At 40.4% G+C, this 14900-nt stretch overlaps 1 protein-coding gene across 1 annotated transcript in view; it reads left to right on the top strand.

The window, feature by feature from the left end:
• The window catches only part of LOC139384450 (CD82 antigen-like), an 89217-nt gene extending 74937 nt beyond the window's left edge, over positions 1-14280 (top strand). Inside the window, exons 6-9 of the mRNA XM_071129216.1 lie at positions 2321-2419; positions 4485-4661; positions 5075-5158; positions 12244-14280. Of these exons, the coding sequence (XP_070985317.1) occupies positions 2321-2419; positions 4485-4661; positions 5075-5158; positions 12244-12321 (438 nt within the window). The 3' untranslated portion in view covers positions 12322-14280. The remainder of the gene's footprint in view (positions 1-2320; positions 2420-4484; positions 4662-5074; positions 5159-12243) is intronic.
• The last annotated feature ends 620 nt before the right edge of the window (positions 14281-14900 follow it).

Below are 14900 nucleotides of genomic sequence, written 5' to 3'. Positions count from 1 at the left end.
ACTTAGGGAGGAGGATGCCATTTGGGACAGCCATAGATATTATCCCTGATGTATCCCTGAAGTAGTACACTATATAGGGAAGAGGGTGCTGTTTGGGACAGCTGTAAATTTTATCCCTGAAGTAGTGCACTACTTAGGGAAGAGGGTGCTGTTTGGGACAGCCATAGATATTATCCCTGAAGTAGTGCACTACTTAGGGAAGAGGGTGCTGTTTGGGAAAGCCATAGATATTATCCCTGAAGCTTCCTGCTTTTTGGATCTGAAATAGAACCAAGTCTGGATCTAACATTTAACATTCATTTTTTAAATTTTATTTCACCTTTATTTAACCAGGTAGACCAGATCACCTTTATTTAACCAGGTAGACCAGATCACCTTTATTTAACCAGGTAGACAACAAGTTCTCATTTACAACTGCAACCTGGCCATGATAGAGCAAAGCAGTGCGACACAAACAACAATAGAGTTACACATGGAGTAAAACAAACTTACAGTCAATAACACAATAGAAAAGTCTATATACAGTGAGTGCAAATGAGGTAAGGCAATAAATAGACCACAGTGGCAAAGTAATTACAATTTAGCAATTAAACACTGGAGTGATAGATGTGTAGAAGATGAATGTGCAAGTAGAGATACTGGGGTGCAAAGGAGAAAAATAAATATATATATATATATAATAACAGTATGGGGATGAGGTAGTTGGGTGGGCTATTTACAGATGGGCTGTGTACAGGTACAGTGATCTGTGAGCTGCTCTGACAGCCTATGCTTAAAGTTAGTGAGGGAGATGTGCGTCTCCAGCTTCAGGGATTTAGGTAGGTAGGAAGGGAGATATGATCCTCCCCTACCACCACACTAAGGCCTCTCCCTACCACCACACTTGAGGCCTCTCCAGATGTGAGTCTCCAGCTTCAGTTATTTTACAGCATCAGCCGGCGGCTGCAGCCTCTCTGCCAGATGGACAAGACTGGACATGTTGCTGCTTCAGTACTTTAAACAAGATCTGATTTCTCAGTAATACTCTGTTCATTTCAACACAACAGACATGTCCAAATCATGTAGCTAACCACGCTGGGCCTGTCGCTGGGCCTGTCGCTGGGCCTACGGTTGAGAAGGAGGTGAGGATATAGGAAGTGAGGAGATGGGAAGCGAGGAATGTTGGAAAGGCTCATTGAGAGAGCACATGTCTCACCGTAGGAAGACATGCCAGGTCTCCCTTCTGACCTCAATGAGACTTCCTGGTTCAATAAAGGTTAAAAACAAAACGCGTTTCAACAACCATCGAACATGAACTTCCTGTCGTTCTGCTCTTTAACGACACACACCTGAAAGCTTTTAGGGTGGCAGAAAAAAACTCTGACCCAAATGGAGCCCTTTTCCCTATATAGTGGCACTACTATGGACCAGAGCCCTATTCCCTATTCCCTATATAGTGGTACTACTATAGATCAGAGCCCTATTCCCTATATAGTGGTACTACTATAGACCAGAGCCCTATTCCCTATATAGTGGCACTACTATAGACCAGAGCCCTATTCCCTATATAGTGGTACTACTATAGACCAGGGCCCTATTCCCTATATAGTGGTACTACTATAGACCAGGGCCCTGTTCCCTATATAGTGGTACTACTATAGACCAGAGCCCTGTTCCCCATATAGTGGTACTACTATAGACCAGAGCCCTGTTCCCTATATAGTGTATTACTATAGACCAGGGCCCTCTTCCCTATATAGTGGCCCTATTCCCTATATAGTGGTACTACTATAGACCAGAGCCCTATTCCCTATATAGTGCACTACTTTTGACTGGAGCCCTATACACCCTTGTTAAAAGTAGTGCACTATAAAGGGAATAGGGTGCCATTTGGGAGAGAGAGCCTCTTTATCTGCCCTGATTCAACAGAGAAGGAAAGGGGAGGGGTCAGAGATGAGTGGGAGGGGTCAGAGATGAGTGGGAGGGGTCAGAGATGAGTGGGAGGGGTCAGAGATGAGTGGGAGGGGTCAGAGATGAGTGGGAGCTGTAACATCTACACATTACAAAACAATGCTAGTTTTCAATAGTCAGGGATATTTTTCTACAGGAATTTACTCAGATTTATTCAACTGATTTGTATCTCTAGTTCTGGGCATTGTATTTTCTCTCCAGGTTTTGTGTTTGTGTTTAGAAACTTTTAGAGTAGTTTAGAAACCAACACTGGCTGTCTGATTTGACTCATTGAATGACTGGTTTGCTGACTGGTTTCCCCCCCTTCTCTCTCTCTCGTCTGTCTCTGTGTCTCTGTGTCTCTCTGTCTCTCTCTGTCTCTCTGTCTCAGCTAAATAAGGAGATGTCCAACATCGTGACCCAGATCCTGAGCAACTACCCTGGCAAGAACAGCACCACCGAGCAAGCCTGGGATTACATACAGAGGACGGTGAGAGGAGAGCACAGATCTAGGATCATCTTCCCTTAACTCTAACCATTTTGAACTACGAGGGGGGGGGGGGGGGTTATTTTGACTTGCAACGGAGGTCAATTCCAACCAGTTCAAAAGTCACCACACCAGTCGACCAAAAGAGGTTTAGCAGGACCTGTAGTTTTTACGGTAAAGTCACCACACCAGTCGACCAAAAGAGGTTTAACAGGACCTGTAGTTTTTACGGTAAAGTCACCACACCAGTCGACCAAAAGAGGTTTAACAGGACATGTAGTTTTTACGGTAAAGTCCCCACACCCGTCGACCAAAAGAGGTTTAAAAGGACATGTATTTTTTACGGTAAAGTCACCACACCAGTCGACCAAAAGAGGTTTAACAGGACCTGTAGTTTTTACGGTAAAGTCACCACACCAGTCAACCAAAAGAGGTTTAACAGGACCTGTAGTTTTTACGGTAAAGTCACCACACCAGTCGACCAAAAGAGGTTTAACAGGACATGTAGTTTTTACGGTAAAGTCACCATACCAGTCGACCAAAAGAGGTTTAACAGGACCTGTAGTTTTTACGGTAAAGTCACCACACCAGTCGACCAAAAGAGGTTTAACAGGACCTGTAGTTTTTACGGTAAAGTCACCACACCAGTCGACCAAAAGAGGTTTAACAGGACCTGTAGTTTTTACGGTAAAGTCACCACACCAGTGGACCAAAAGAGGTTTAACAGGACCTGTAGTTTTTACGGTAAAGTCACCACACCAGTCGACCAAAAGAGGTTTAACAGGACCTGTAGTTTTTACGGTAAAGTCACCACACCAGTCGACCAAAAGAGGTTTAACAGGACCTGTAGTTTTTACGGTAAAGTCACCACACCAGTCGACCAAAAGAGGTTTAACTGGACCTGTAGTTTTTACAGTAAAGTCACCACACCAGTCGACCAAAAGAGGTTTAACAGGACATGTAGTTTTTACGGTAAAGTGGCAAGTGGTGTAAAATTTTATAAAATAGAATGAATCTTAACCAATCAATTGAAAATAATTGTCAGTTAGTGAAGTGAAACAAATCGTCTGATGTAAGGAGTCTAGGGTGTGAGGCTGGTGGTGAGGCTGGTGGTGAGGCTGGTATGAGGCTCTCTGTACAGAAATTAGACTTGTGTCATTTGACGCATGTCGTAAAAGACATCTAAATGGATTGTTCAGTGGAGTCAAACCACAGCTGTTAGAAATGGATTGTTCAGTGGAGCCAAACCACAGCTGTTAGAAATGGATTGTTCAGTGGAGCCAAACCACAGCTGTTAGAAAGGGATTGTTCAGTGGAGCCAAACCACAGCTGTTAGAAATGGATTGTTCAGTGGAGCCAAACCACAGCTGTTAGAAAGGGATTGTTCAGTGGAGCCAAACCACAGCTGTTAGAAAGGGATTGTTCAGTGGAGCCAAACCACAGCTGTTAGAAAGGGATTGTTCAGTGGAGCCAAACCACAGCTGTTAGAAATGGATTGTTCAGTGGAGCCAAACCACAGCTGTTACAAATGGACGCGACGGCCTTTACGCTCTTAAAGCTCCGTCCGTCTGGAAAAGGTGATTTCAAACAAAGGAAGTGGAAAAAACTACACCTCTCAGCTCCTTGTAAACGCCTTCAGCAGCTTCAACATTGTCCTAAGTTCATTGTAAAACAATACTTACAGTATAGGGTTGCTAGTCAGCGTTGATCTATCTGAAAACGACTGGACTTCTTGGGGTTCCCCTCTCATTCTCTCTCTGGACATGTTTCCTCTCTATTATTGTCTACCTTTAATCACTCCTCTCCTCTCTCGCTCTCTCTCCCCCCCTCTCGCTCTCTCTCCCCCCTCTCTTGCTCTCTCCCCCCTCTCTCCCTCTCTCTCCCCCCTCTCTCGCTCTCTCTCCCCCCTCTCTCGCTCTCTCTCCCCCCTCTCTCGCTCTCTCATCACTCTTTCTCGCTCTCTCATCACTCTCTCTCTTTGTCTGTCTCCCCTTTCGCTCTCTCTCTACCTCCCCCTTCTCTCTCTCATCCCCTCTCTCCTTCCCTCCGTCCATCCCCCTCTCTCCAGATGGAGTGTTGTGGATGGAGTGGTCGTATGGACTGGCATGGTAATGCTGTCATAGTGAACAGTTCCCAGCTGTTGTTCCCGTGTTCCTGTCAGAACGTGTCTCTGGTTGAGGGTAACTCCTCCTCCGACAGTGGTTTCTGTGAGGCGCAGTCACTTGATTGGCCCGTCTACGACAGGGTAAGTAAGACCTCTTCATATATAAGTTGATTGATTGGTTGATTGATTGAGAGAACACTCCTACATTAGAGGCTTGTCATTGTGCTACATGTGTTTCAGTACTCCATGGAAGTCTGTTCCATTGAAATATGGTCACAGTGTTTGACTCCATCACTGAGATACTTACAACATGAACATCACTCAACACCACCCTCATCTGTTAATATATTGGACTGTGTCTGTCTGTCGCTGTCTGCCGCTGTCTGTCTGTGTCTGTCGCTCTCTCTGTCTGTCTGTCGCTCTCGCTGTCTGTCGCTGTCTGTCGCTCTCTCTGTCTGTCTGTCGCTCTCTCTGTCTGTCTGTCTGTCTGTCTGTCTGTCTGTCTGTCTGTCTGTCTGTCTGTCTGTCTGTCTGTCTGTCCTTCTGTCCCTTAGGGCTGTAACTCCAGTGTAGAGAGCTGGCTGTTTGCCAACGTTGGAGTGATCCTGGGGGTCTGCCTGGGAGTGGCTGTCATCGAGGTAAAGAACAACATATACATTCTACTGGACCAGAATAACATATACATTCTATAGGACCAGAACAACATGTACATTCTATAGGACCAGAACAACATATACATTCTATAGGACCAGAATAACATATACATTCTACTGGACCAGAACAACATATACATTCTATAGGACTAGAACAACATTCTATAGGACCAGAACAACATGTACATTCTATAGGACCAGAACAACATATACATTCTATAGGACCAGAACAACATATGCATTCTACTGGACCAGAACAACATATACATTCTATAGGACCAGAACAACATTCTATAGGACCAGAATAACATGTACATTCTATAGGACCAGAACAACATGTACATTTTATAGGACCAGAACAACATATACATTCTATAGGACCAGAACAACATATACATTCTACTGGACCAGAACAACATATACATTCTATAGGACCAGAACAACATGTACATTCTATAGGACCAGAACAACATATACATTCTACTGGACCAGAACAACATATACATTCTATAGGGCCAGAACAACATTCTATAGGACCAGAACAACATTCTATAGGACCAGAACAACATTCTATAGGACCAGAACAACATATACATTCTACTGGACCAGAACAACTAATACATTCTATAGGACCAGAACAACATTCTATAGGACCAGAACAACATTCTATAGGACCAGAACAACATTCTATAGGACCAGAACAACATGTACATTCTATAGGACCAGAACAACATATACATTCTATAGGGCCAGAACGACATATACATTCTATAGGACCAGAACAACATTCTATAGGACCAGAACAACGTGTACATTCTACTGGACCAGAACAACATTCTATAGGACCAGAACAACATGTACATTCTACTGGACCAGAACAACATTCTATAGGACCAGAACAACATGTACATTCTACTGGACCAGAACAACATTCTATAGGACCAGAATAACATATACATTCTACTGGACCAGAACAACATATACATTCTACTGGACCAGAACAACATATACATTCTATAGGACCAGAACAACATTCTATAGGACCAGAAAAACATGTACATTCAACATTCTATAGGACCAGAACAACATATACATTCTATAGGACCAGAACAACATATACATTCTATAGAACCAGAACAACATTCTATAGGACCAGAACAACATTCTATAGGACCAGAACAACATTATGTAGGACCAGAATAACATATACATTCTATAGGACCAGAACAACATTCTATAGGACCAGAACAACATGTACATTCTATAGGACCAGAATAACATTCTATAGGACCAGAACAACATATACATTCTATAGGACCAGAACAACATGTACATTCTATAGGACCAGAACAACATATACATTCTATAGAACCAGAACAACATTGTATAGGACCAGAACAACATTCTATAGGACCAGAACAACATTCTGTAGGACCAGAATAACATATACATTCTATAGGACCAGAACAACATATACATTCTATAGGGCCAGAACAACATTCTATAGGACCAGAACAACATTCTATAGGACCAGAACAACATTCTATAGGACCAGAACAACATATACATTCTACTGGACCAGAACAACTAATACATTCTATAGGACCAGAACAACATTCTATAGGACCAGAACAACATTCTATAGGACCAGAACATCATTCTATAGGACCAGAACAACATTCTATAGGACCAGAACAACATGTACATTCTATAGGACCAGAGCAACATATACATTCTATAGGGCCAGAACAACATATACATTCTATAGGACCAGAACAACATTCTATAGGACCAGAACAACATGTACATTCTACTGGACAAGAACAACATTCTATAGGACCAGAACAACATGTACATTCTACTGGACCAGAACAACATTCTATAGGACCAGAACAACATGTACATTCTACTGGACCAGAACAACATTCTATAGGACCAGAACAACATATACATTCTACTGGACCAGAACAACATATACATTCTACTGGACCAGAACAACATATACATTCTATAGGACCAGAACAACATTCTATAGGACCAGAAAAACATGTACATTCTACTGGACCAGAACAACATTCTATAGGACCAGAACAACATATACATTCTATAGGACCAGAACAACATATACATTCTATAGGACCAGAACAACATTCTATAGGACCAGAACAACATATACATTCTATAGAACCAGAACAACATTGTATAGGACCAGAACAACATTCTATAGGACCAGAACAACATTCTGTAGGACCAGAATAACATATACATTCTATAGGACCAGAACAACATATACATTCTATAGGGCCAGAACAACATTCTATAGGACCAGAACAACATTCTATAGGACCAGAACAACATTCTATAGGACCAGAACAACATATACATTCTACTGGACCAGAACAACTAATACATTCTATAGGACCAGAACAACATTCTATAGGACCAGAACAACATTCTATAGGACCAGAACATCATTCTATAGGACCAGAACAACATTCTATAGGACCAGAACAACATGTACATTCTATAGGACCAGAGCAACATATACATTCTATAGAACCAGAACAACATTCTATAGGACCAGAACAACATTCTATAGGACCAGAACAACATATACATTCTATAGGGCCAGAACAACATTCTATAGGACCAGAACAACATTCTATAGGACCAGAACAACATTCTATAGGACCAGAACAACATATACATTCTACTGGACCAGAACAACTAATACATTCTATAGGACCAGAACAACATTCTATAGGACCAGAACAACATTCTATAGGACCAGAACATCATTCTATAGGACCAGAACAACATTCTATAGGACCAGAACAACATGTACATTCTATAGGACCAGAGCAACATATACATTCTATAGGGCCAGAACAACATATACATTCTATAGGACCAGAACAACATTCTATAGGACCAGAACAACATGTACATTCTACTGGACCAGAACAACATTCTATAGGACCAGAACAACATGTACATTCTACTGGACCAGAACAACATTCTATAGGACCAGAACAACATGTACATTCTACTGGACCAGAACAACATTCTATAGGACCAGAATAACATATACATTCTACTGGACCAGAACAACATATACATTCTACTGGACCAGAACAACATATACATTCTATAGGACCAGAACAACATTCTATAGGACCAGAAAAACATGTACATTCTACTGGACCAGAACAACATTCTATAGGACCAGAACAACATATACATTCTATAGGACCAGAACAACATATACACTCTATAGGACCAGAACAACATATACATTCTACTGGACCAGAACAACATTCTATAGGACCAGAACAACATATACATTCTATAGGACCAGAACAACATATACATTCTATAGGACCAGAACAACATTCTATAGGACCAGAACAACATATACATTCTATAGAACCAGAACAACATTGTATAGGACCAGAACAACATTCTATAGGACCAGAACAACATTCTGTAGGACCAGAATAACATATACATTCTATAGGACCAGAACAACATATACATTCTATAGGGCCAGAACAACATTCTATAGGACCAGAACAACATTCTATAGGACCAGAACAACATTCTATAGGACCAGAACAACATATACATTCTACTGGACCAGAACAACTAATACATTCTATAGGACCAGAACAACATTCTATAGGACCAGAACAACATTCTATAGGACCAGAACATCATTCTATAGGACCAGAACAACATTCTATAGGACCAGAACAACATGTACATTCTATAGGACCAGAGCAACATATACATTCTATAGAACCAGAACAACATTCTATAGGACCAGAACAACATTCTATAGGACCAGAACAACATTCTGTAGGACCAGAATAACATATACATTCTATAGGACCAGAACAACATGTACATTCTATAGGACCAGAACAACATGTACATTCTATAGGACCAGAACAACATTCTATAGGACCAGAACAACATGTACATTCTATAGGACCAGAACAACATGTACATTCTATAGGACCAGAACAACATTCTATAGGACCAGAACAACATTCTATAGGACCAGAACAACATTCTGTAGGACCAGAATAACATATACATTCTATATGACCAGAATAACATTCTACTGGACCAGAACAACATCTACATTCTACAGGATCAGAACAACATATACATTCTACAGGACCAGAACAACATTCTATAGGACCAGAACAACATATACATTCTATAGGACCAGAACAACATATACATTCTACTGGACCAGAACAACATTCTATAGGACCAGAACAACATATACATTCTATAGGACCAGAACAACATGTACATTCTATAGGACCAGAACAACTAATACATTCTATAGGACCAGAACAACATTCTATAGGACCAGAACAACATATACATTCTACTGGACCAGAACAACTAATACATTCTATAGGACCAGAACATTCTATAGGACCAGAACAACTAATACATTCTATAGGACCAGAACAACATGTACATTCTATAGGACCAGAACAACATATACATTCTATAGGACCAGAACAACTAATACATTCTATAGGATCAGAACAACATTCTACTGGACCAGAACAACATGTACATTCTATAAGACCAGAACAACATATACATTCTATAGGACCAGAACAACATTCTATAGGACCAGAACAACATTCTATAGGACCAGAACAACATTCTATAGGACCAGAAGAGCATATACATTCTACTGGACCAGAACAACATTCTATAGGACCAGAACAACATGTACATTCTATAGGACCAGAACAACTAATACATTCTATAGGACCAGAACAACATTCTATAGGACCAGAACAACATTCTTTAGGACCAGAACAACATATACATTCTACTGGACCAGAACAACTAATACATTCTATAGGACCAGAACATTCTATAGGACCAGAACAACTAATACATTCTACAGGACCAGAACAACTAATACATTATATAGGACCAGAACTACTAATACATTCTATAGGACCAGAACAACATTCTATAGGACCAGAACAACATATACATTCTACTGGACCAGAACAACTAATACATTCTATAGGACCAGAACAACATTCTATAGGACCAGAACAACATTCTATAGGACCAGAACAACATTCTATAGGACCAGAACAACATTCTATAGGACCAGAACAACTAATACATTCTATAGGACCAGAACAACATTCTACTGGACCAGAACAACTAATACATTCTATAGGACCAGAACAACATTCTATAGGACCATAACAGCATATACATTCTATAGGACCACAACAACATTCTATAGGACCACAACAACATTCTATAGGACCAGAACAACATTCTATAGGACCAGAACAACATATACATTCTATAGGACCAGAACAACACATACATTCTATAGGACCAGAACAGCATTCTATAGGACCAGAACAACTAATACATTCTATAGGACCAGAACAACATTCTACTGGACCAGAACAACATGTACATTCTATAGGACCAGAACAACATTCTATAGGACCAGAACAATATTCTATAGGACCAAAACAACATATACATTCTATAGGACCAGAACAACATGTACATTCTATAGGACCAGAACAACATGTACATTCTATAGGACCAGAACAACATTCTATAGGACCAGAACAACATTCTATAGGACCAGAACAACATATACATTCTATAGGACCAGAACAACACATACATTCTATAGGACCAGAACAGCATTCTATAGGACCAGAACAACTAATACATTCTATAGGACCAGAACAACATTCTACTGGACCAGAACAACATGTACATTCTATAGGACCAGAACAACATTCTATAGGACCAGAACAATATTCTATAGGACCAAAACAACATATACATTCTATAGGACCAGAACAACATGTACATTCTATAGGACCAGAACAACATGTACATTCTATAGGACCAGAACAACATTCTATAGGACCAGAACAACATTCTATAGGACCAGAACAACATTCTATAGGACCAGAACAACATTCTATAGGACCAGAACAACATATACATTCTATAGGACCAGAACAACATTCTATAGGACCAGAACAACATTATATAGGACCAGAACAACATTCTATAGGACCAGAACAACATATACATTCTATAGGACCAGAACAACATATACATTCTACTGGACCATAACAACATTCTATAGGACCAGAACAACATATACATTCTATAGGACCAGAACAACATATACATTCTATAGGAACAGAACAACATATACATTCTACTGGACCAGAACAACATTCTATAGGACCAGAACAACATTCTATAGGACCAGAACAACATTCTATAGGACCAGAACAACATATACTTTCTATAGGACCAGAACAACATTCTATAGGACCAGAACAACATTCTATAGGACCAGAACAACATGTACATTCTACTGGACCAGAACAACATTCTATAGCACCAGAACAACATGTACATTCTGTAGGACCAGAATAACATATACATTCTATAGGGCCAGAACAACATATACATTCTACTGGACCAGAACAACATTCTATAGGACCAGAACAACATATACATTCTATAGGACCAGAACAACATGTACATTCTACTGGACCAGAACAACATTCTATAGGACCAGAACAACATGTACATTCTACTGGACCAGAACAACATTCTATAGGACCAGAACAACATTCTACTGGACCAGAACGACATATACATTCTATAGGACCAGAACAACATATACATTCTACTGGACCAGAACAACATATACATTCTATAGAATCTGTCAGGCAGGTCTCTCAGCCAGACAGATGTTTATCATATCGGTCAGGCAGGTCTCTCAGCCAGACAGATATATATCATTAAGAGGAATAAATGCCCGTCAGAAACAGCTTCTGACCTCTGACTTAATCCACGCGACTTCCAAGACAGCAGCTCTTGTTTTTCAATGTATGAGGACACTTCCTGCTACAGGAGCATACATTGATCACAGCTATTGAGAGAACCCTCCTGAGAGGCTTTATATGTAGTGATACTGTTAACCTGACCTCTAACCTCTGACCTCTACCCTCTGCTTTCCACAGCTCCTGGGTATGATCCTGTCCATAGGGCTGTGTAAGAGCGTACACACGGAGGATTACACCAAAGTGCCAAAGTACTGAAGATGATGACGGGGGACACTATGCCGCGCGCACACACACACACACACACACACACACACACACGCGCGCGCGCGCGCGCGTTCGATGTTTATTTGCTTTCATTTTTTTGTTTAATTTGTTTTTTGTTTTTGTTTGTAGTTTTTGGGGGGGAGGCACTTGTGTCTTTTCTCTCAGTCCAGTTTCCATCGGAGCACTTTAGAGACTGTAGTTATGGATTAGAGAGGAAGACGAGAGCAGACCGGGTCACAGAGACAAACAGGAAAGAGAGATGTGGAGAAAGTGAGGACAGGAAGCGTGAAGAGAGGACAGAGAAGACGAGGATGTAGAAAGAGATGGAGGGTCGTCTCCTACCCTCGGCAGATGCAGTCTACCACATCCTTGACTTCTGGGGAAAGATCAATTTTATCATCAGGAATCAATCGTGATCGGCGTTGTTTGTCAGCTCTCATAGGGTCCAATCCTAACTTCATATATGCATGGGTAACTTTCATGTTTTGAAAATGTAAAAATTTTGAGATTTTCAATTGGAGATTTGTGAAAATGTGAGTTGCGTTCACAGATCTCAAGTTCGGTCAACGGTTGTTATTGAGTTGACCTGACTAGAAGATGAAGAGTTCGGGTTATTGGACTCCGGTGAAATAAACAACGTTTATTTTTTGTATTTTCTGTTCTTCAGTGTTCAGTGAGGAGTTATGCATTTTTGTTTGTTGTAGTACCTTGTATATAATTTAGTTTGGTATTTCGTGAGCCTCTGAATCTGCGTTTTTTTTTTGTAAATATATTTTTATTTTCATTGCATGTTTTCTTTTCCATGTATTTCATTTTTTTTGGTGCAGTTTTGATATTTTTCTTGATCATTTTGTTTAAAGTAATAGGAATAATGAGATACTAAAGAGGACCAAGACTCTGCTACTTTAAAGTAAGGGGGGGGGGGGGCTTGGCCCGTAGGGGGGGGCTTCCCCGACTGGTGGCCCACAGGGGATATTATTTGCTGCCCTACGTTTTCTGAGCTAGATATATATATATATATGTAAATCTGTTCTATAGTATTCCCACGCGTAACAGAGGGATATATGTGACTGTATACAAATCTAAGCAAGCTTTGAAATGATTAAGTTTTTAAGTTAAATATTATATCTATTTGGTCTTCTTGAGGTCAATTTTCAGTCTACAAATGATTTGTGTTCCGGCTCCTTGACGCTCAAGAAACAAATCATCCCTCTGCTGAATCTAGTGAATGACTGCTCTTAAAGGGGCTGCGCTCTTAATTATCCCCCTAGTGAATGATTGCTCTTAAAGGGGCTCTTAATTATCCCCCTCCCACAGTGGCAAAGAAAGTCTCAGTTTACAATTATCTTTTGATGACAAGGAATACTTTGTTATGAATTTTATGCTGATTGTGGCATCTTTTCGGGTTGTGAGTTACTCTGAAGCTTTTCATCTTTTTTTTGTGATGACGGCTTTCACGTAAATATCCCATTTTCCTTCAGAAGACAAACATACGTGTTTCGTTAAGAAATGAACCGTTTTGTTTTAACCCCAATCAAAAAATAATAATTTATGTGACCTTTTTCTGTGAGTGAAGAGCAAATTTAAATAACAGAAGCTGGGTTCTGTTTTTTGTTTTGTTTTTTTAAGAAGAGAAACGTCTGTTTTGTTCTTGAGAAAATATCCATTTTGGACCAGAAATTCTTTATGTACAGTAAATCATTCAGAATTAAATTCATGTATATTTTTTAACATTGAATTAAGGTTTTTGTTTTATATTTAGGCTTTTCTTCTTTTGTTTTGTTGTCTGATTTGATAACCTTTGACCTTGGAGTCATTTTTTATTTTTTTTACCGGTAGGACTATTAATTTAGAACTTGATGAACTTCTGTCTACTAGCTTGATCAGTCGACGTATACTCACCCCATTGACTCTGTTTTGATTTGATCAATAAACATTGAATAAGACTGACTTATGTGTCGATTTCTCCAGAGAATCAAATCTGAGAAACATGTAGCATGCTATTCCCCCTGAAAAAAGAGCATATACCATGTGGTGGTCGCCAAAATAAGTGGCGGTTCAGATATAGGTACAACTATCCAGTTAGAGAGAACCAGTAAGAGACAGGGACACAATTCACACGTTATCACCACACACACACACACAGCAAACAGGAAGAGGAGACTAGTAGAAGTCCCCAGTGTTTTAATGGTTAAAGATGCGCTGAACACCAGTCAGAGAGAGTCCAGAAGGAGTGTCCATGTTGGAAAGATGCGCTGAACACCAGCCAGAGAGAGTCCAGAAGAAGAAGTGTCCATGTTGGAAAGATGCGCTGAACACCAGCCAGAGAGAGCCCAGAAGAAGAAGTGTCCATGTTGGAAAGATGCGCTGAACACCAGCCAGAGAGAGTCCAGAAGAAGAAGTGTCCATGTTGGAAAGGGTCCAGATGAGGAGGACAGGAGTTTCTACAGGTTGTCTCAACATGCCCTCCTGGAGGCACTTCACGGGCAGACTGGGGGTCTCCAACCCCCCCCCCCCCCAGGTTAGGTATTTCCCCTTTCCTCATTCAGACTTACAGTACCTTTAGACAG

This window comes from Oncorhynchus clarkii, chromosome 26 (assembly GCF_045791955.1).
Source record: "Oncorhynchus clarkii lewisi isolate Uvic-CL-2024 chromosome 26, UVic_Ocla_1.0, whole genome shotgun sequence".
NCBI lineage: Eukaryota > Metazoa > Chordata > Actinopteri > Salmoniformes > Salmonidae > Oncorhynchus > Oncorhynchus clarkii.
Note: the sequence above shows the minus strand (reverse complement) of the source record. Positions and strands in the feature narration are given on the sequence as shown.